At 55.9% G+C, this 22305-nt stretch overlaps 1 protein-coding gene across 2 annotated transcripts in view; it reads left to right on the top strand.

Moving 5' to 3' along the window:
• The window catches only part of LOC138118858 (ankyrin repeat and fibronectin type-III domain-containing protein 1-like), a 248658-nt gene that overhangs the window by 154951 nt on the left and 71402 nt on the right, over nt 1-22305 (top strand). For both annotated transcript variants that reach the window (XM_069030132.1, XM_069030134.1), the window contains exon 4: nt 18513-18553. In XM_069030132.1, coding sequence (XP_068886233.1) covers nt 18513-18553 — 41 coding nt within the window. The remainder of the gene's footprint in view (nt 1-18512; nt 18554-22305) is intronic.

Genomic DNA, 22305 nt, shown 5'->3' with positions numbered 1-22305 from the left:
TGCCGTGGTGGCATCGGGCAGGGTCTGTGAAGGGAGTTTTCTGCTGCCCCTCTTGTGCCAGCTGCAGGGCTGCACGTCCCCTCTCCTCCCTCAGCTCCTCCCCCACCATCCCATCTCAGCCCAGCTTTTCAGGCACAGCAAATCCATTGCTTTACCCCACATCCCCAGCCGGAGCTCCTTGTGCTCTGACACCTCACTCCCCATCAGCATCCATCCTGTTCCTGCTGTGAGTGCCCACATCCCTGTGCCACCCTGGGACCAGCCCGTGATTCCCAGCACTGCTGGCTCCTGCCTGGAAAAGCATATGCGTGGTTTCATCATGACTCTCTAGTGAGTGTTCACCAAGCACGAACGAAATACGATTTATTTCTTTAATTTCTTCCCTCACCACTGCTGAAATGCTGCCTGATTGCAGGCAGGCCCCCCAGGGCCATGGCTTTCCTCCCTCATCCTGCTTGTTCATCCCGACCCCCAGCCAAAGCAGCACAGGGCTGTGCTTCCCCTGGGAGCAGTCCTGGGAACAGCACTATTAAACACAAATGACAAATACGTGTATAATACGTGTGTGTGGGAGGCTCTGTGTGTATATATATATATATATATATATTTGCAAGGGCATGTAGTGATGGGACACAGGGGAATGGCTTTGAACTGAGAGAGAGTAGGGTTAGATGGGATATTGGGAAGGAATTGTTCCTTGGGAGGGTGGGCAGGCCCTGGCACAGGGTGCCCAGAGAGGCTGGGGCTGCCCCTGGATCCCTGGAAGTGTCCAAGGCCAGGTTGGACGGGGCTTGGAGCAGCCTGGGATAGTGGAAGGTGTCCCTGCCCGTGGTAGGGGTGGAATGAGATGGGCTTTGAGGTCTCTTCCAACCCAAACCATTCCATGATTCCATGATTCCATGATATGCACATGACCTCCCCCTGCCCTGCAGGAGCTGGGCAGTGCCACACCTGCCCATAATGACTGAGTAAACTGAGGCACATGGGCTGAGTGCCAGGAGGGCCATGTGATCACAGCCCTGTTGTGACACACACCATTAGTTTTCTGTCCCTGGGTGTGCCTGTGGCTTGTCAGGTCACTTAATCCCTGGAGTATCTTCTAAATGTTGTTTGGATTAAAGTTGAATTTGGGCAGTGGCTGTCCCTGGCTGTGTGAACATGCAGTGCCCGGGGCTGAAACCCCAGCGAAGATCAGAGGCTTTAACACAAACTCCTGGTGAGCTTCTGGCTTTTTCTGGAGAGAAATGGGGTCTGGATGCAGGAGTGTCTTTATCCCAGTTCAGCCAGTTCTTCCTCACCCTTTTCCCTCCTTGCCCTTCCCAAAGATCTATGCTCACATTTATTTCTAAGTCACTCTCTCCACCTGTGGTCAGCGAGATTTGGGTGCTGTTCACTTGCCACAAGCTTGTGCTGGACCAGAGGCTCCTGCATCCTCCCTGGTGTGCCCATCTGCCACGTGTCCCTCAAATACACAGGCAGACCAGTGCGAAGGGACTGGGGAGCTCCTTGCAGTGCTGCTGCCTCTGGGCAGTGGGTGGACAGGACTGGGGGTTCTGGTTCTCCTGCTTAGCCGGGAGGTGGGAGGGCTTTTATGGGACAGACTGTGGGAGTGGGGAACACAGGACCCTGCTGAGGGCACAAACCCCTCCTGAGGTCGGAGGCTGCTGTTTTCAAAGCACAGGGAAGCTGGGGTGAGTCTGTGCTGAGCGTTGATCTGGCAGGGCCAGTGCTGCTGGGCAGGGCTGGCAGTCACACTGGCATAAGGCAAGGGAGCGATGGCTTCACTGGCTCCTGTGGGATGGGAACAATGCCATTCGCTGCTCGTGGAGCATGGAGGGGTTTGTGGGGAGAGGAGCTGTAAGTTTGCTGTACCTTATACCAGCAGTTCCTATCAGCAGCGTGGGCTTGGTGTCTGCTGGAACCGGGAATTCCCAGCTTTGCCCTTTGGATGGGGGTTCTGGGCTTTCGTTGTGATCACACCCAAGAAGTCAGAGAGGAAGCAAGTGTTTGGTGAGAGCCACAGCCCATCACCCTGTGCCCCACTGCCGCCCTGGCTGGGCCTCTCCGGGGAACGGCTCCACCCTGAGCTCAGGGGTTGAGGCTTCTCCTGCAGCCGCTGCCCAGGGCCCTCCCCTGCACTGCCCAGTGCCCCAGCACCCACATCTCGAGTGTGCCTGCCAAAGATTGTCCCGGGGGTTTTCACCACTAACCTTTGGGTGCGGATGTGGCATTAAAGGATCACTTTGTCTTTGCAAATGCTGGGCTCGTGCAAGCTTTTGGGGTGGCCACCCCAGCCCCACAGACCTGTCTGTGCTGGGAAGGAGCCATGGGACTGGGGATGGGGCCACTGGAATGATGCAGGGACCCTAGGGAATACTTACACCCTTGTTTTCTGGGGACGGGTTGGTGTCATTTTGTTTCCCTCCATCGGGTGGTTTGGGATCCTCACGCTGCCGGGGCGTGCAGGATGCTCCTCTTCAGGCAGGAGTAGGCAGGGACGGGTAACCTTGCCTCTGAACAGACATTTCCATGGAAGTTGCCTCGAGGTCTGTCATTGCTGCTTACCTGGGACAGCCGCAGAGGCCTGTAATTGTTGGGAGAGGCTGTGGGCGGCCGGATAGGAATCTTGGAATAGACTGCTGCCCTCCCAGCAGGGAGAGCCCGGCCACCCAGGAGGGAGAGGAGGAGGACAAGGAGGAGAGAAGAAGGAAGAAGAAGAGAAAGATAGGGAAGAAGCAGGGACCTCTGTGCAGCTCTGAGTACTACAGAGATGGTGAGTGATTTCACATCAGACTATGGGGGTACCAAAGAGATTTGCTGAGAAAAAGCAGAAATGAATTCAAGGCAGTTGTTTTTTTCACGGGGTTCATGAAGACTTTGTGGCTCTGGCTGTGGTGAAGGCCAAATGGGCTCAGCAAGCATCCTGGGGGACTACTGCCCTGTGGAGTGCAGAGGTGAGCTCTGCGCAGACCCCTGTGTGTGGGAGGACGTGCCAGAGGAGGGGCTGTGCCCGACAAGGGACACGCCACAGGGGTGACCTCTCCAGTGGCATTGCAGCAGCCGGCCCTGAGCTGCCGTGGCTCCAAGTCATGGTTAAATGGGGTGTGGGCTTGGCCCAATCCTTACCCTCATTTTGGAGGGTTCCCATGCCCTCCGACCCGGGGCTGGCAGGAGCCGGTGGGATGGGGTGAGCATGAGGACAAGGCAGGAGCCGCAGGGTGGGACCAGGAGTAGGTGCCGCAAGGAAGGGCTGTGGGTGGCACAGGGAGGAGCAGGAGCCCTGCCCAGCCCTGAAAGCCCCAGCGGGTTGGAGATGTGCCTTTTGCACGCAGGATGTGTCACCTGCCTGCCGAGCGGCCGCTGCCTTTCGGCACAGCCCTTCCGAGTCGCCTCGGCTGCCGCGGGAGGATGCCCTGCCTCAATGTAAGAGCCTCTCTCCGTGCGCGTTGCCTTGCCTGGGGATGCTGGGCTGGGCTGCCCTCCTGCAGCAGCCCAGCCCAGCTGGAGCTGGCTGGGGTTTTCCTGGGGACCAGGTGGGCCCCGTCTCCCTGGTTTCCACGAGGTCTGTCACCGTGCTGTCCCTCAAGTGACAGCGTGCTGCCCCCGAGATCCTTCGTGGGGCTGGGCCTCTCTGGGCTCTCCCATCGCGCCACTGTCCCACAGGCATTCCTTAGGCTTGTTTGGTTATGGATTGAAACTGGTTCCCAGGTCCTGAGTGGTGGAGGAGAAGGGTTTGAGTGCCAGAGGGGCCAGGCAGCAGTGTGTGGTACCAGCTCTCGTGCCGGGTGGCCGCAAGGAGGTGGATTTGGAGCTCTGGATCATGGCCCCTTGGCAGAGCTGGTTTGGAAGCTTTTCAGGAGGGGTACTGGGGCTGAAAGCTCTGCACAGCTCTGACCTGACCCACTGTGAGACAGCACATGGTTTTATAAAACAAGATGTGGGTGTGACGTGGTGTGAGCTCTCTGCCAGGATCTACTGAGGCTGTCCCATGTCATGGACATCCCTTCTGCTCCATCTGTGGATGCAGTTGGATGTGAGCCCTGTGGCAGGGTTTGCTTGGAGCTCTGGTGTGCAGCACTTGGCCAGGCTGACAGCGTCAAACCTCCTCTGCCTGCAGGAACAAATGCTTTGTAGTGGTGTGGGGCACCTCAGGGACCCTGCCGTGCCCCAGGCCTTGCAGCCTCAGCCTGGGGACAGGAGGGCACCAGTGGGGCTGGGGACACCTCTCCCTGGGCACAACTGCCCCGTCTTGGCAGGATGTTGGATAAGTCTCTGAGTCCAGTCATTGAAAACACCATTTTCTGAAGGCCCCAGAAGGCAAAAATAAATAAAAGGCTGTTGTGTGATAGGTTCTGGTGATACCCAACTGGCTGTGTGGTGTAGGGGTCACTGGGCCCTGCAGTGAGGCATTGGGCTGCTGTCCCTTCACCTGGGCATGCACCCTGGCACAGAGCTGCTGTCCTGTACCTGCTGTTGTGTGGGGACTGTCCCAACCAGGCAGTGCAACAGGCACAGGTGCTGGAGCAGGTTCTCAAATTCTGAATAAATTTGGAAGGTCTTTCAAGCTCCAGAGGGTTTGTCATTTGTGTTCTCAGTCTCACATGCCTGGTAAAGCTCCCGGGAGCCTTCACGCTGAGTCCAGAGCGGGGTGGAAGGTGGGTGCTCCCTCACACGCACTCCATCCTCCGTGCTGACAGCAGGACTGCCAATAAAACAACTTCCTGTTGTCTGTGGTGGTTCGCTGTGCCACTCTGAGAGCATGTGGAGCTCATCCAGCCCCACCTCCCCGGAGCGGTGTGGGAGCATGACGTGTGGCTTCTTGTGACCAGTAAACAGCATTTGGGGAAAGAAAAGAAAACCAGAAAGGTTGGTTTGTTATTCTTAGTGATAGATGAAAGAGCTGTCATCTCCATCTTGAAATCATGAATCCCTGGGTATTCCTGGGACAGGGCAAAGGAATGCATCCTGCAGTATTTTTTCACTTGGAACGACCATTTGGCTCTTCTTGGCCTGAAAAGTTAAGCTTGGGCTGAGTAACAAATTAATGCCGTCTCTTAGTCACTGTCTGGCCGGGATGGAAACACTTCTCTGACCTGGTTTATCTGCATATCCATCCTGATGGCTTGGACAGGGCTCGCTGTTGGCTGCCGGCTCCTTTCCAGGGCGCTGCCGGCTCCGGCGCCGGTGCCGCGCGGTGCCGATGGTGCGGGGGGGAGCTCAGACGTGGTGCTGCTGCTCCTCGTCAGGGTCTCAGGGCATGAGCAGAGGTGCTTTCTAGAAGGTTCTTATTTTTCAGGTTTTATTTTTTGGGTTTATTTTGTAATGATTTTTATTATATTGGCAGAGCTGCAGGAAATAATTTCTTCTTCAGGCTCCTTCTTGGTAGAATCGTGGAATGGTTTGGGTTGGAAGGAAGCTTAAAGCTCGCGTTGTACCAACCCCCTGCCATGGGCAGGGACACCTTCCCCTAGACCAGGGTGCTCCAAGCCCCATCCAAAGTGGCCTTGGACACTTCCAGGGAGAGGCACCTGGAAGCTTCAGACCAGTGACAAGGGGGGTCTGTCCCCGGCCCTTGAGTGGTTTAAAAACTGATGAAAGATAGGCTGTAGCCCTCATTTCCATGTCCTGGCCCAGATTTCCATCTCCTAGCTGTCCTTCCCATCTTCTCACCTCCTGCTGTGACCAGTGGCTCCACAGGACTGGTGGGAGGAATATGGAGCTGCTGGGGCACTCCCTGGATCTTCTGTGTAGGAATTCCAAACAGACTTGGAAGGCTAGCACCTGCACTTTGTGCATTGTTTGTGCAGTTCAGGCAAGGAACCAGCTCGTTGTGCAGTTTCAAACACCACAACACGTTCCTGGGGGCTCGGGAGTAGGTGGGCAGACTCAGGGTCACATCCTGCCTCCCGTGTTTGTGTCACCTGCCCCTCGCTGCTGTGCCTGAGCCCACACCAGTGCCACGTGCTGATGCTAACAGCATTCCCAACGCTGTGTTGCATCTGCAGAAATCCAGGAAAAAAGAGGGTTTTTATCCACCTCAGATCCAGTGCAGGGTTAGGGGGAGCTTGAGGCTGTCTGTGCGGGGGTTCCTGCATGGGTGGGTGCTGTGGTCAGCACCTGCATCCCAGCCTGGGACTGGAGCATCTCCACAGGGGTCAGAGGACCCTGAGAGGACCCTGCCTGGAGCTAGCCCTGCCCTGAGCCATCCTCACTCCCCTGCTGCTCAGGGAAAAGCCTGAGCAAGATGGGCTGAAAATTAATTTACAAACCCCCAAGGAAGAGAGGATTTCCTGGTGCCGGCCAAGAAACGTGACACTGAGCAAATAGTAGAAAATAAAACAAAAATGAAGTTTGCATTGGATCTGGAAACGGACATTTAATGTGCAGCATCGATGGTGTCTGCGTGCAGAAATCTCCATTTCAGCTCGGGTCTCACAACGCAGAAGTCCCTGTAAATGATATTCCTGTGTGCACGTTCTGGAGCCCTGTGCCATGTCGTTAACAGAGCGCTCCTTCTGGGAGAACATTCTTCCCTCATTTTCTATCCCCATACATTAAATTGATAGTTTGGGGGATTACTGCTCTTTCCAAGCTCACATGGGTGGAGTCCCCTTTATATGGCCATGCTGGTATGTAGTGAATTTGAATTGGCGCAGCAGAAAACTGGAAAATTTGGAACAGATAACTGTCTCCTATCTTTATATGGGAACATCAGAGTTCCTAGCTTTATTCTGGGGTTCTTGCCATTCCAAATATAATTTATTCTTTTATATAACTGTTTTCATATGATATACTCTGAAGAGCGGATAATGGTTTGGGGAGGATATAATCATTTTTTTCCCCCTCCAAGGCTGTCTTCCCAATTAATGAGATTGAGAACACGTTCCAAAAATCTATTTTCCCCTCCGGGCTTTTTCTAATGTACTCAATTTATTCTGTAGTGTGTCTTGTGCTTCCTTTATGGAGTTTGATTCCTAACTGTTCGGTGGTGGTTGGCTGGCTGGAGCCTGTGTAAGTGCTCAGGGCACGGATGCAGCTGCAGGAGCAGTGAGGGACTGGCTGTCCCAGCCCCTTTCCACTTGGGACTTGGGGACATGGCAAGGTCGTTGTTGTCCCCACCTTATTGCTGACCTCAGTCTTACTCCCAGGCAGGGTGGCTTTGTGGGAAGCTGTGTGCTTTGTGGGGATGGAGGGGTATCCTCGTCCCCTGGCTCTTTCTTCTCTCCTGTCTGGATGAGAAGTGGGTGGCCAGGACTGAACCAGTGCCTCCATCCCTCAGGAAAGGCTGTTCCGAGAGAAATGTGCAAAGCTCCAGGGGCTCTTTCTTCTTAAAGCCTCACCTGTAACCAAAATAGATAAAGTTCTTGTCAGTTTTTCTCTGCTCATGTTGGTGATGCTCCCAAAAACCTGTGGCATATTATCCTAGAATCATGGAATGGTTTGGGATGGAAGGGACCCATCTCAAAGGGACCTTGAAGTCCATCTCCTTCCACCCCCTGCCATGGGCAGGGAAACCTTCCACTATCCCAGGGTGCTCCAAGCCCCATCCAACCTGGCACTTCCAGGGATGGGGCAGCCACAGCTTCATATGAATTTTGGAGAGCTTGCTGCTCCAGAATGGGTTGGTTCATACCATACAAGCCCTATTTAAAAAAACAAACACTTTTAGCTTGAGAGTAAAAGTGAATTTTTAGGCCTAGAGGAGTTACCTTGGGCCAGGGATGGTGGCAAAGGGGTGCTCAGAACAGACCTTGCAGTGTTACCCCGGTAGTGAAGTGGTTCCTGCTATGTCTGAGCAGTGGGTTTGCTCTGGATTGGTGCAGCTCAGGTTCTCCCTCCAAGTCACATCTCTCCCTGTCCTGACCAAAGCACATTTTAGCTCCTGTTGGCGTGGGGTAAAGCTGAGGCAGCACCGCAGGAACGTGTTGTAGCCTTCTGTAGCACGTGGCTTGCCCAGCCCCATCAGCTCCCTGGGGATGAGCAGTGCAGGAGGAGCAGGTTTCCTGTGCATTGGGCTCAGTGCTGGCTGCTGAGGAGGAAGAGGAGGGTGATGGAGAGGCCAGCTGTGAGGAGCATCCTTGTTTCGTGGTAGGCATGCTATTCTGCAAACAGCCCTGCTCTTCCTCCAGGGCTAGGAGCAGCTAAGATCATTTTGTGGTGGCAGTCACCTTCCCAGGAGTGGGGATTCACATTGACACTGTTTGAGTCAGGTGTTGTGTGACCTTGGGGAGCCACTTTCAGGGCCAAAAGCATGAGAGAGCTGCTCTCCAATGGTGTTTTGAACTGTGGGTGGATGTTGTTGTCCAGAGAAGCTGTGGCTGCCCCTGGATCCCAGGAAGTGTTCTGGGCCAGGCTTGGAGCACCCTAGGCTAGTGGAAGGTGCCCCTGCCCAGGGCAGGGGTGGGATGGGATGAGATTTAAGGTCCCTTCCAACCCATTCCAGCACTGTAGGATTCTGTGTCTCGTGTGAGGACTGGGTTCTGTTTGGTTCCTGCTGCTCCATTTGTGTCCCTGCAGGTCTCGTGGTTGTTATTAACTTGGGGGCAGGTGACCACCAGGTCCCCCAGATCCCTGCTCTGCTGAGATCCTCCCAGTTTCCCACGTGTGCTACCCCAGGAGTGGTTTGATGACAGAGGGCACTTCCTGAGGGTGCTGTGCTTTGTTGGTCCTGGTCCCACTCACTGAGACAAAGGCATTGCTGTCTGCTTGGGAGCCTCTGGTGCCCAGGCTCCCCCGTGGGCAGCAAACCCCAGGCAGTGGAGGTGGGACACCCCGCTGTGTCCACTGACATCCGGTGCCTTGTCCCTGCCGAGGGGCTGAGGCTGCCAGAGGAGGGGGACATTCCCATGAACTTGGTTTTCCAGGCAGACTGGAGGGGTTCCCCCAGACCCAGTGCCGGGGGTGTCTGAAGGCAGCAGGAGAGACAAGGGGGATGCAGAGCTCTGTCCGAGAAGAGGTGGGGTGGCTGGAAGGACAGCAGGGATGGGATGGGACCAGTGGCCTGGCTCTGCAGTGGGGTAGGGTGGGGGTGTGGTGGCCAGCATGCGCCCTGCCCGGGTATCCCTGGGGGTCAGGGCCCTTGGACACTCCCTGACCCTCACCCTTGTGCTAGTTCCCATGGGTGTCTCAGGGAAAGGTCTTTCCCAGCCTGAGCTGCAGCCCTGGCTCCTTTGTCAGAGGCTACAGCGACAGTGGAGCAACCAGCAGGGAGGGGACAGGATGGGAAGGGAGGAGAGGAGAACAGAGGGAAGAGGAGGGCAGGGAGGGCACCCTCGCTTGCTCCCCACGCTGTAATTAGCTGGGCTGGAAGGCAGAGCTGCTGTCAGGCTGCTGACACCCAGCCAGGCTGCAGGCGCGCGGGGCCGCGTGTGAAGAGCACACTGCAGGACAGGGTGTAATTAATTAGCTGCAGGCCCTGGGAGCTGGGAGCTGACTACTCAGATCCAGCTTCTTTTCCTGCCTTTTTTGTTTTTTGATCCAGTGAGGAAGGATAGAACTTCACCTATAAACCAGTATAAACATGTAGGAGGATGGAAGTGTCCAAGGCCAGTCTGGATGGGGCTTGGAGCAACCTGCTCTAGCAGAAGGTGTCCCTGCCCATGGCAGGGGGTGGAATGGGATGAGCTTTAAGGTCTCTTCCAACCCGAACCATTCTGTGCCTCTATGACCTGGTGTGCCCAAAGATTAAAAAATAGCAAAACCATTTGTAAATACCAGGCAGCACATGAATGCAATTATGAGATCAGGCAGCTGGCATCCCCAAAATGAGGCAAAATAAAAAAACCCACCAGGTTTTAGCAGGAACACAGGCCCGGCCACGCTCCCCTCCAGCGCGTGCTGTGCTCGGGGCTTCCCGCTATAAATAGCAACGAGTTCAGCTCCACAGCTCAGCCCTGATCCTGCAAACACTTAAACCCAAGCACAGCTCCTTCTCGATGTGCTCCAAGCTGCTGTAATAGTTTGCAGGCTGTAATCACAGAAAAGAAGGACAAATAAGGTGCAGAAGGGAGGGTGTGCAGCCCCGCGGTGGTGCTGGCCATGGGTGACTGTGCAGCCCCGTGTCTGCGGCTCTCCGGCACCTCCCGCACCCTCCCTGCCACTCCAGAGGGTTGGATGGATGGCAACACGGAGCCAGGGTGCCCAGGCCTGTGCGTGCCTGTCACCCTGGGTGCTGTGGAGCTGGCAGGTTTACAAGGTCCCGTGGTTTTGCCAGCAATTTTTGACAAGTTCTTCCATCCGGAGAAGCAGCAAGTGCAGGGTCGGGCTGTGCCAGCCTCAGCAGGGCTCCGGGAGCTCCTTCCACAGGGAGACTCCAACACAGAGCCTGTGCGTGCCTGCGTGGCTGTCTGTGCATGAATGAATTCCTAAAGGCATGCAGCAGTACAATAGCAGTGGGGAAAGCAAAGTTTCCTGGATGAGCTCTCAGTAAAGAAATGCTTTGAAGCTTGGGTCAGCCTTAGCGTGGTGTGAGCTGCGAGGGGTTTGCAGGTGAGCCCCCCTTGGCATGGGGAGCGTGGCTGGGAGGAGGCTCAGCTGGGGAAAGCTGGGCTGGGAAGATGGTGCAAGGGGTGGGAAGGCAAGGATGGAGTGCAAACAGGCTTGTTTAATGGGGGTGCTGGCAGATGCTCCTGAGCACACTCGCTTTTCCTCCCGCAAGAAGGCAGGTTGGGCTGGAGCTGGTCCTCTGTACACGGCTGATGAGGAGCCCCAGGTCACTGTGAGGGTCTGTGCTGCAGCCAGCCCGGCTGTGTGGGTGTAACTGCTGAGGGAAGGAGGGGGTGGGAGGCGGGGGTCACTGGCGTGGCTTGTGGGACCAGGGCCTGGCTCCTTCCTCCTGCTCCGACACAGATCCCTGCTCCCCTGCGCAGTGCACCTGTAGGGGGGAGCTCCGAGTGGAGGAGAAGGAAGAGGAAGCAGAATTAATGATGTTGGGAAATTCGACACTGTTCTGGCTTGGCCTGGCCCTGAAGAGTGTACAACGTGCTGGCAGGGGCAGGCTGAGCTGCAGAGATGTGCTTTGGAGTGAGGGGCCGGTGATGGGGCTGCTGTCCTGGAGAGCCCATCCCATCGCTGTCCTGAGGCTCAGGGAGAGGCTGGGTGGTGATCACAGAATCATGGAATACCCTGGAATGGACCCTCAGGGATGGGACCCAAGTTGGACCCCAGAGTTGGACCCAAGTCCAACCCCTGGGCCTGCACAGACACCCCAACAACCCCACCCTGGGCATCCCTGGCAGCGCTGTCCAAACGCTCCTGGAGCTCTGGCAGCCTCGGGGCCGTGCCCATTCCCTGGGGAGCCTGGGCAGTGCCCAGCACCCTCTGGGTAGTCACCCCATTTTCCAAAGAGCCAGGCTTACGTTTGTGTTTCAGGCCCTAGAAAAACAGCCAAGTGTCCCCTCCTGGCTCCCAGCTGTGGGGTGGCTGAGCAGCCAGAGTCGACACTGAGCCTCCGTGGAGCTGAGCTGGAGCAGGCTGGTGCCCAGCTGGTTGCAGAAGGACGTCCTGGCATTGTGGGGTGCTGGGCTCAGGGTGGTGTCTGAGCAAGGCTGTGGCATCAGGGAGACACTGAAACGGTGTCCCCGGTGGGTCTGTGGTGTCCTGGGCAGGGACAGCTGCTGCAGGACACCAGGAGCTCCCCAGCTCCCAGGTATGGGGTTTGCTGCTCTGCTGAAGGGTGGCTGCAGGGCCTTGGTCCTGTTCTCTGGATTACTTCAGTGTACCACATGTGCATAGCCATGATTCCCATCTCCTTCCCCCCTCAGTGGTCCAAACCCCCTTTTCTCTGCTTTCCAGCTTGTTTTTCACCTCCCATTGGACTCAAAGCCCAGCTCGGATGTGCATCACTGCCCCGTGTGCATGCACAGGGACAGGGCTGTTTGCAGGCGAGTGTGAGAGCTGCTTCAGGCCCCGCTCTGAGCTGCCTGCGATGAGGTACCTGTGGAAGAATGAATGTGCTGGAGCCATTGGCATCCTCCCCTGGCTGGGTCAGGTCTGGGGGGTTCACCACCCCCTCCTCAGAGCCTTTGAGGTCGAGGCAGGAGGAGGCAGGATCACGATGGTAAGAGGCTGGGGCTGGCACTCACTGGTGGCTCACACCCCTCCCCATGGTGCCACAGGTGCTTTGGCCTTGCCAGAACACCATCCTCCAGCAAAGACCCTTCTATGGTTCCCAGTGGCTTGTGTCCTCTTCCCTCCTTCCCTTGAGCCAGCCCTTCCCATCTGAGCAGCACTGCCCACCCCACCTGACCCTTCCCCTGCCACCTGATTTGTTTTGCTGTGTCACCCACCCTTTATTTGACACCCCTGTTCTCCATTGCTTGTTCTCCATACTTCAGCACACAGGCAGGATCTGCTCCCCACCCAGGATGGCCTTTGGGGGTGCAGAGCTGCCCCCAGCCTGATGGCCTAGAGCTCCCTCCAGGCTGGGACCCACATTGAAGGCAGGAGTTATCACTGTGATTTTCAGCTCAGCAATCTGGTTCATCCGGCCTGAAATTCAGGTTTTAGGACTTGAGGGTTCATCTGGCCTCAGTTGATGTTTTGGGGCTGCTTGGGGCTGTATTAGCTCGGGGCCCTGGCAGTGCCAGGGCTGTGTGAGGGGGGCAGTGTTGGGGCAGGTGATGGCAGGTGGGATGGCTGCTGGAGTCCACAGAGGGAGGCAGCATTCCCAGAGCCCTCTGGCTCCTCAGCCAGCCCTTGCCAGAGGGAGATGGGGTGCATGGAGTGCCCAGCCTGGGGCTGCTCCAGCCCTTGCCTGGGGGCATGCTGTGAGCTGGGCTAGGGGCTGCCATCTCCTTCCTCCTCCCCCCAAACAACCACTCACATCCCAGGCTCTGAATTTTATTCCCCTTCCGACAGTCAGGCATCACCTCCCGATTACTCATAACTGCAGCATGTTGCAGATACACGGAGTTTGAGGAATGGCTGTGCCTGGGAGCAGAACCACCAGGATCCAGGGGGACAGCCGGGGTGAGGAAGACAGGCTGTGCAGCCGTGGTCCCCAAACCCTACCCTGCCCTGCCCTGGGGGCCAAGCACCTCCTGCCAAAGCCCAAATCCCCCTGGAATCTGCCCAGCCCAGCTCCAAGTGCAGCTCAGGGACGCTGAGGTGAGCAGGTGACAATGGCAGTGTGGCAGCACAGCCTGCAGCCAGCAATGGCTCATGAGTTCGCTTTGCAGAATCCTCTTCTAGCATGGAAAAATTGCTCATCCCTCAGTTTTCCTCTGGTTTGTTTGTGTGGGCATTGATTACGCTGGGAGTTACTGAGCCAGGTTTTATTGGAATGACTTAGAAAGCTGCTACCTGTGAGCAGCCACTGGTCTTTGGGGATTATTTTTGGTGTAGTTGCAAAATAATTGCATGAGGCTTCTTCAGCCTTGCTAATAACTTTGTTCTCCCAGGGACACTGCCTAGAAAACAGATGAGCCGAGATTATGCTTGGCAACATTTACGAGAGGAAAAAGTACAACAGAATTGATGTCTGCTGGCGGGAAGAAATAAATAAAACAATACCTCTGTCTTAGCCCTGCCATGAGCATCCTTGTTTCCAACCCCAGGTCTGAATTTTGGAATTCAGCACACTCCTTTAAATCACTCATCATTTCTGTCTGCAGCATGCTGTGCTAATTCTGACCAGGGACCAGCAGGGCTGGCTCTGGAGATGAGCTGGCCTAGGGAATCTGGGCTGCCTGCTTATCTGCATTGTGTAACTCACAAAATTATTTACTGAGTGCCCGAAAAGTGAAATTAAACGAACAAATTCAAGCACCCCTGTTGGCCCAGATTTGTGGAATCAAGGAGTGGTTTGGGTTGGAAAGGACTTTAGAGCTCATCCTATCCCACCCCCTGCCACAGGCAGGGACACCTTCCACTATCCCTGGTTTCTCCAAGCCCCATCCAACCTGGCCTTGGACACTTCCAGGGACCCAGGGGCATTCATCATCTGGGACAGCACCCTTGTGTCCCACCTTCCTCTCCTCACCCTGCTGGCAGCAGGACTGTGGGCACAGGAGGGATGGAGGGGGTATCCTGGGAACTTCTGGTGGCTGCCCTGCCCAGTGCCACGTGCCAGGGCAGCAGGGGCTGCTCCTGCCCCACAGGTGCCTCTGTGCTGCCCGTCCCCATGGTCCCTCGCCTCAGTGTCTCAGGAGGAAAGGGTGGAGATGGGTCCAAGCCTCACTTGAGGTGTTTGTTTTAGGAAGACAGGCTGATAAAAGTTATTTCATTAAGGAACTTAAGCTGTGCTTCCTCAGCCCTGAGTCATCAGTGAAGTGAGCAAGCGAGGAGCAGCGGTGGGTCCCGCCGGAGGGTGACTCACGCTGCAGCTTGGGGCTCACAGAGACTCTGAACTGGCTGATGCCCCTCTCCCTCTGTCTCAGCATGGCCAGGGGCTCCCAGCACCCTGAGCAGCAGCAGGAGGTACCCGGGGCCCTGTGAGGGTTGATTTGGGAGCTGAGCCACGCTGTAGCTGTGCCTCTCTGCCATCCCCAGCTCTGCGCTGATGCACAGGAGCCACGGGCAGTCACCGCTCTGGAAGCCTGGAGACCATCCCAGAGCAGAGCATGCACACAGGCCGGTGTTTGAGCTCCTACTGTTTATTTGCATTGATAGAAGCCTGCAGATCTCCTCTCAGTCCAGGAGGAATTGATCTTTCCTCCCAGAAGGCACAGGAAAACAGCAGGCCACCTTTTTCCCCTCTGCCTCTTTCAGTTCCCAGGCTTCAGGCACAGGAAAAGAAAAGCCAGTCCCAGCTCCCAGTAAGGTGAGGACCTGTCCCCTCTGCACTGGTTTGTTCAGTGAGGGCTGTAAAACCTGCTCCATCCCTCCCACCTGGAGGTGTTGAAACTCTGTTCAAGCCCAGTGCCAGGACATTTTTCCTAAGATCCAGGATGTGTGTTCCCTTCGCCTGACCCTGCTTCCCTTCATCCCACCCTTCCCTTGGCTGCTTTCCCGTAGCTTCCCCTCCTGTGGATGTGGCTGAGACTGCGATACCCGGTGGGACTGAGGTGGCACTGGTGGCACTGTCCAGTCCTGCTGCTGCTGTCCCTTTGTGTGTGACTCTCCAGCGGGCAGTGCCCACGGCCAGTCCTGCCCACAGCCTCCCATCACCCATTCCCTGCGTGATCCCTCATGAACCTCTTCGAGCCATCACTGATCCCTGGTGGGGAGGATCTTCCCAGGCTGGGCTCCGAGCTCTCTCAGTGCTCCAGTTCCTACCAGGCTGTTGTGATGTCCCTGCCCTTGGAAAGGCCTCCAGCAAACTCTGCTCCATTCACTGGTGATGATTGTGCTTTCCTGGGCACTCTCCCAGAGCCCTCTGGATCTGTGGTCACCTTGGTTTTGTGCTTGCTCAGGAGGGAGAAATGCAGCGTGGTGGGATTGACCTGTGCAGCTCCATCTGCCTGCTGGGCTTGGTCCTGTTCTCTTCTGGAAAGGGAGTAAGGAGGCAAAGGGCTGTGTAGGGGCAATATGGGGAAACTGAGGTACAAAGTGGGAAGAAATGGCTCGAGGCCAGACCTTGGGGTGGTGGTACAGCCAGGAGCTGATTCACAGCTCCTGGCCTTGCCCCAGGCCCAATTCCTTGGACATGTTGCTGGAATTCTGCTTTTCCTCCTTATTTGCTATTTTCTTCATGAGCTTTAAAATCAGTAATTTTGGCTCATCATCGCTGTAATCACTGCCCAATTTATTGTTGGGGTTTTTTTATCTCTCTGCAAAGTTAGTTCCTCATTGTTTTATCCCAGATATCTAAAATCCTGGTTTTCCACTGGCTATGGCATTGATGGGAGCTTTTCCCATTGCCCTCAGCTGTGGCAGGGTGCAGGGTCTGACTGTGTGGGGTGCAGGTTTTCCAGATATTGTTTCAGCAGTGTTGAGAACATGGTTTGCAAGTGATTTCTCCTTAAATATCAGCAGTTCTTCGTGATCCCCACAAGCACAGAGAGCAGAAGGAACTGAATTTGTTGAGGCTCATGAACTTTGTTGCAACCGATCCATAGTTTGGGAAGTACCACTTAGGGTTTTGGGTGTCAAGTTTAAAGAAGTAAGGAAATACCATATGGGAATGCTGTGCTGGAAGAAGTGGAGCTGTTCCTGGGTGTGCTGTGGGCTTGCAGGACAGCTCCCATCACTCAGGTCCCATCACTCACCCTGAGCAGTTACTGCTGTGCTCATTTTGCAGCTGCCTCAGGAATGCATGGAGTGGTTTGGGGGATCTGGGGATCTGGAGATCTCTTCAGCCCAATCCCCTGCTCAGTGCAGCATCACCTACCCTGGCTTGTCCTGGACAGCCAGGACCATGTCCAGTGGGTCTTGGATGTCTCCAAGGATGGAGACTCCACCACCTACCTGGGCAGGTTGTGCCAGTGTTGGATCAGGCCAGTTTGGTGTCTGGCCGTTGATTCGTGGGGCTTTGCTGCAGCTTTTTGCTGGTCAGAGGAGCAGCAGGGACAGCCAGGGGCTGTCCCCATCTCCGTCCGCTGGGGTGCTCAGAGCTCTTGCATGTTGACAGTCGGCACAAGGGCAGGTGACATCTTAGAACCACAGAACCACAGGATCTCCTGAGCTGGAAGGGACCCACAGGGATCATCCAGTCCCACCCTGGCCCTGCACAGACACCCCAACAACCCCACCCTGGGCATCCCTGGCAGCGCTGTCCCAACGCTCCTGGAGCTCTGGCAGCCTCGGGGCCGTGCCCATTCCCTGGGGAGCCTGGGCAGTGCCCAGCACCCTCTGGGGGAAGAGTCTTTCCCTGATATCCAACCTGAGCCTCCCCTGGCACAGCTCCAGCTGTTCCCAATGAGCTTCCCACCCCAAAGGAAGCTGCTCCTTGTGTGCTCCCAGCTGTGCCCCAAGACCTCTGTGTGCCCTGGGCTGAGCACGAGGATGTCACACATGCAGACCCACGTACCCTGTGCCACGGGGTGGCTGCAGCCTCCCCACTGTGCTGGTGACCAGCCAACACCTCTGTGCCATGGAGAGGATCACCCACCACTGAAATACATCCCTACCTTGCTGGCTTGGCCAGAGCCCCCTTTTGGTTATGTTTTGGTGACAGTGGATCTCTGCCTGCTTAAAAGCTGGGGTCCTCCTCTCCCTGCTGGCTTTGGTGGGAGCTCTCTTTGGTTTTGAGGGGAAGCTTTGGGATACTCTTGCGGCCCTGATTAGCATTCGGCCCCGCTGCTCCCGCTGTTTCGAGTTGGAGCTCGCCATTGCCTGGCAACCACAGAGCAAAACTACAACAGCCGCCCTGGAGCCCGAGCAGCTCCCGCGAGCCTGCACGCACCGGCACACGGGGACAGGGCCAGGGCCACCCCGCCTGCTGCTCACCGCCCCCCACCCCACAAGGTGCAAGGACAAGGATTATCCCCAGGACGAGGAGAAGGAGAAGGAGAAGGAGAAGGAGAAGGAGAAGGAGAAGGAGAAGGAGAAGGAGAAGGAGAAGGAGAAGGAGAAGGAGAAGGAGAAGGAGAAGGAGAAGGAGAAGGAGAAGGAGGAGAGGGCTGTGGTGGTGCAACGGCTTTGGTGACACCCAGGTCTGGTGGGTCTGTGTCTGTCTGTCCCGGTGCCGCCTGCCGCGAGCATCCCACTGTGGTGGGCACAGCCTGCCCTGCACATCTCTTGGTGCAGGTACCATTCTGAGCTCAGGGAGCTCGTGTCACTTACTGGGGCCTCGGAGCAGGGCTGGGGGCCGGTCCCTGCTGTGGGTGCCTGTGGGACAAGGTGTGTTGGGGTGAGACTGGGATGTGTGTGGGGTACGCGGCCCCATCGGGCGTGAGGAGCTGTGCAGACTCTGTGTGTGGGCCATGCACACACCTGGCCACGCACCCCAGCTGGGCTCTGTGCGGTGCCCATCGCCCCCAGCGTCCCCACGGGCAGGCTCGGCCTGACTGGGGTGTCACAGGGGACCCTGGCACAGCCCATCTGTGGTGCTCTCAGACTCCATCGTGCTGGGGGTGGAGTTGGAGGCACTTGGGAATCTGAGCAAGCATTGGGGCTGTCTCTGCTTCCCAGTTTTGCACGTGCTTGGGGCCTGATGTGGTTTTCCTGACAGAAGAATTTTGTTTTCCCGCTCCTGGCAGGAACTGTGGGCCTGGGGCTCAGCCCCTGACCTGCCAGAGGGTCTCTGCAGCAGTGGTGGCTCAGCCCCTCCACCAAACCCTGCACTTTGTCATCTTTCCAGCTGGGCAGACTTGAAAGGACTTGAGTCCCCTCCTGACACAAGGTGCCACACTTCTGCAGGTGACAGAAGACACAGACATGCCCAAGTACACTGAGTTCAGATTGAATGCATCCTCTCACCTCTAGTTTAACTCTCTATCTTTACATCCTTGGCTGCTGTGGGCTCTGCCTATGGCTGGAGCTCCAAGCTGTCCTGTCCAGCCAGCCCAGCCAGACCCATCGGGCAGGGAAATAACAGACATGTGCCTTTCACTGCTTCCCCACACATCCCCATCAGTGATACTTGCTTGGCAAAGGGTTAAAAAGAGAAATCTGTCTTTTGTGTTTTGCAGAGCCTGGGGTCGGCGGACAAGAAGGACTTTTACCAGCCAAAGTAAGTGCCAGTAGCAGTGGTGAGTAATTGCATGGAAATTCCCGGCTGGTCCATCTTACCCAGCAGCTCCATGGCTTGCTAAGATTAGACACTTCAGTGTCCAAGAATAGCTGCTGCAATTACACAAGTGAGGATAACAGTGGAAGGGCTGTCAGTCATCCTGGCTTCGGGGCATATGCAAATCCTTCCATCAGGTCAGAAGCAGCCGTGACAGCTTGACTGAGCCTGGGGGACAGAGCCGGGAGCGGGGGGCACACGGGTGACCTTTCCCACCTCTGGCTCCCTCTGCTCCTGGTTTGCACAGCTGAGCTGCTTTGGCGAATCGAAGGGTTCCGCTGTGTGTCACACGGGCTGATCTCGGAGCGCGTCTCCCCCAGCCGTGTATTGACGGTGGTGCCGGTTGTCTTCCACCCGCTGTGTTTGGTACTGCACTGTCAGCTGCAGGGGGAGAGGAGGGCAGGGGGTTTTTTAGAGCCATGGACATGCGAAAGTTACTGCAAACCACTCCACCAACACAGGCAGCTGGTTACTCGGCGTGTGGAGTAGGTAACAGAACCTCGCCACAGCACAGCACCTTCCAGGCAAGAAGGTTGTGCTTGCTGGAAGGACAGGTTTGTTCCCATCATCATTTGGATAATGGCACACTCTGTTAAAAGCCCTCCTGAGAGGCTGGGTTCTGCCCTGGCACTGAATTACGTGTTGTGCTGCTGAGCACATGGCCTGTGGGACCTTGTGTTGCTCCTGCTTTGCTTGGGGAAGTGAAGGCCTTCAGGTTATTACCTTTATTCTGGGAAAAAATATAGGTGGATTTGAAGTTGTGGGACAGTGCTCTGATGGGCAGGACTGTCAGGGGAGCATGGCTTTGGAAAATTCAGAAGGAATTGGGTTGAAGCTCACTGTCCTTCTGCTCTTGCTCACTCTTTGCTGCTTTCCCAAGCATTCCTGCAGCACTACATCCCAGAAGTACCAGCACCGTGGCAGCATCCTTGGTCCAAGTTAGGCTTGGCCTTGGAGGGATCATGTCCAGGGGTGGCAGGCTGTGCCAGGGAATGCTGTATGGAACTGCCTGCTTGCTGTCTGTGGTGGGAGAGCAAGTGTGGAGTGTGTGTGTGTTCCTCTGATGGCCCTTCCCCTCCTGCCAGTCCATCCATGAGGTTTTGAGGTACAGATCTCCCGCTGGGTTGCCCCAATATGCAGTGGAAAGCACACAGGGAGGTGTAGGGAAGGTGGATCTCTGCTGTGGGAAGTCAGAGGTGCCCAGAATGGAGCTATGGGATGTTCTTCAGTTATCTCCTGACTCCACTTTATGCCACCGAGAGCTTTTAAAACTCGGTGCTGGTTTCTAGGTCCGTACTGAAAGCCTGCTTTGGGGAGCTCCTCTGCCTGCTCACCCGAAGGCAGTGCGGCTCATCAGCTTCCCAAGACCGCAGGCAGAGAAGGACTTCTGGAAATACAGCCAGAGCCATTTTCCAGGCTGGTTAATCCCACCTGGCTTTCTGGGAGATCAGAGGAATATCACAGGAGGTTATGGAGTCACCGTGGGTGCCACAACAACACGAGCGCACGTTTGGCAAAGAACTCATGGCTGTGCTTTTGTCACCTCTCCCAGCAGCTGTCCAAGATTTCGGTGCTCCCGACTCTAGTGCTGTGCTTCTGAGGAGTCTGTGTTTTGACAAGCAGGTTTAGAACACATTGAAACATCTCCCATGTCTCTGTTCCAGCTGAAGCTTTGGGGAGGCTTGAAGTAGGAGATTTGGAGGAAATATGTAAAGAGCTCTTACTGTTCAGATTTCCTGCTGTTTCCTGTGGTTTTGGCGGTTGGTAGCAACAGTTTGTGGTGCTGCATTTATAACTCATCTCCTCTGAGAAATGAGGAATGTTTCTCTTACTTGAGTGGGAGAACATGGGCTTCCCATCTCGCTGAAGGTGTGGAGCTGCTGGGTCAGAGCGGGGGGTGCTGGTGCAGAGCTCCTGCAGACACAGGATGTTTTATGGGTGTTTGTTTCTCTGTGCCACAAGGCCATGGCCCCTCCATGGTCCGGCCCAGCAGCTGTGCCTTGGCTGATCATACCACTGTGACCTTACTTAACACCCAGCCCGTTTCTGCTCCTCAGTGGCTGTTTTGGGGTTGGGATGGGTAAGTTTGTGGCCATGATGTGGCCTGGTAGCACTGCCCCCATCCCATCTGGCTTTTTGATCCACCAGCTGATGCCACACTGTGTCTGTTGCAACCCGTCTGCAAGGCTGGACCAGGTGCTCTCTATGGAGCCCTTCAGTTTCTGGCAGGGCTGGAGCTGGTCTTCCTCAGCAGAGAAAGGATGCTGGAAGATGCCAGAGGTCTGGTGGCCCCGCCAAGGACTTGAGACAGCTCAGCTCTTCGGCAGCAGCTCCACAGCCCAGATTCACAATTCCCTGAGCCCTGGGCAAGGCTGTGGCGAGCAGCCAGAGCGTGGGAAGCAGCTGGTTGCCAGAGCTGAGCCGAGCTGTGGTGTTTCCTGGACACATCTGTGCAGTGAGGCTGGTGAGCTGAGAGAAGTCTGGCGGTGTGTAGCTGGTCCTGCAGCTCCCATCTGCCAGAGCAAACTCAACTCTGCTTCTGCTTTTCCTTTTCTGGCTTCTGAGGCATTGGCTCACCTGCCACCAAAGCCCTGAGCTGTGGGAGCAGGGTCTGAGCCACCCTGCTCTTGTGTCAGGGCTCTCCCACAGCAGTTCAGTTTCAGTTGGTCCTGAAAGCAGAAAAAGGAGACACACATGCCAGAAATCTCAGCAGCGAGTTTTTCACTGCTCGTCCTGGCAGTGACTCCTGCTCCGTTCCTGCCATGTTCAGCTTTCTCTAATCAGGTGCCCTCCTCCTCAGTGGACATCAGATACTGCATCTGCTGAATTTCCTTGTGTCTTCCAGAGTGACTCCTTTCCTTCCTTTGTTGCCTCTTCCCTTCAGAAATGGAAATGCTGTCCTCACCCCACAGTTCCCGTCAGTCGGGTGTTTCCTGAGCTCTTGGAATATCCCAGTGCTGATCAGGGGCATGGAGACATGTCCACCCTCGCCCATCAGCCTCTGATGGCCCTTCCCCTCCTGCCAGTCCATCCATGTTTGAGGTACAGATCTCCCACTGGGTTGCCCCAATATGCAGTGGAAAGCACACAGGGAGGTGTAGGGAAGGTGGATCTCTGCTGTGGGAAACCAGAATGGAGCTACTGGAGCTGAAACGCTGCTGCTGCCTGCTCTGGGGGAAGCCCTTCTGCTTCCAAGAGCTTCAGTGGTGGTGCTTATGGATATTCCTGCAAGATCTGGGTCTCCTGGTTTTCAGTCTGGGAGGTAACGTTCCTTCTTCCCATGGTAAATGGAAGATTGCAGTGTGAGTCGAGAATGCTGAAGCATTCATCTTAAGAAAAGTTACATCCATTGAGAACTGACAGGGGTAGACACCAGCCAAGGAAGAACCAGCACAGACACATAAAGAGCTCCCATAGCTGAAATACCTGAGAGAGGAACCTGGCATGTTGGGAATGGCCACAAGTCCAGCTGTGAGTCAACATCTGCACAGGTATCCTCACCTGCACTGGCTGCTCCGGCTGTCCCACGTGAACAGGTACAGGTGCCTTCCTGTGCTTCCAAAACAGTGTGTTCAGGGGTCAGGATGGTTTATCCTGACCTAATAACTCCCATCTGATGCAGCCTGGGCACGTGCCTCCCCCACTGTAACCTGGGCTGCAGCCCTGCTCTGCCTGGGAGTTTGTAGGGACTGGGG

The sequence above is a fragment of the Aphelocoma coerulescens genome, chromosome 14, assembly GCF_041296385.1.
Source record: "Aphelocoma coerulescens isolate FSJ_1873_10779 chromosome 14, UR_Acoe_1.0, whole genome shotgun sequence".
Classification (NCBI taxonomy): domain Eukaryota; kingdom Metazoa; phylum Chordata; class Aves; order Passeriformes; family Corvidae; genus Aphelocoma; species Aphelocoma coerulescens.
Note: the sequence above shows the minus strand (reverse complement) of the source record. Positions and strands in the feature narration are given on the sequence as shown.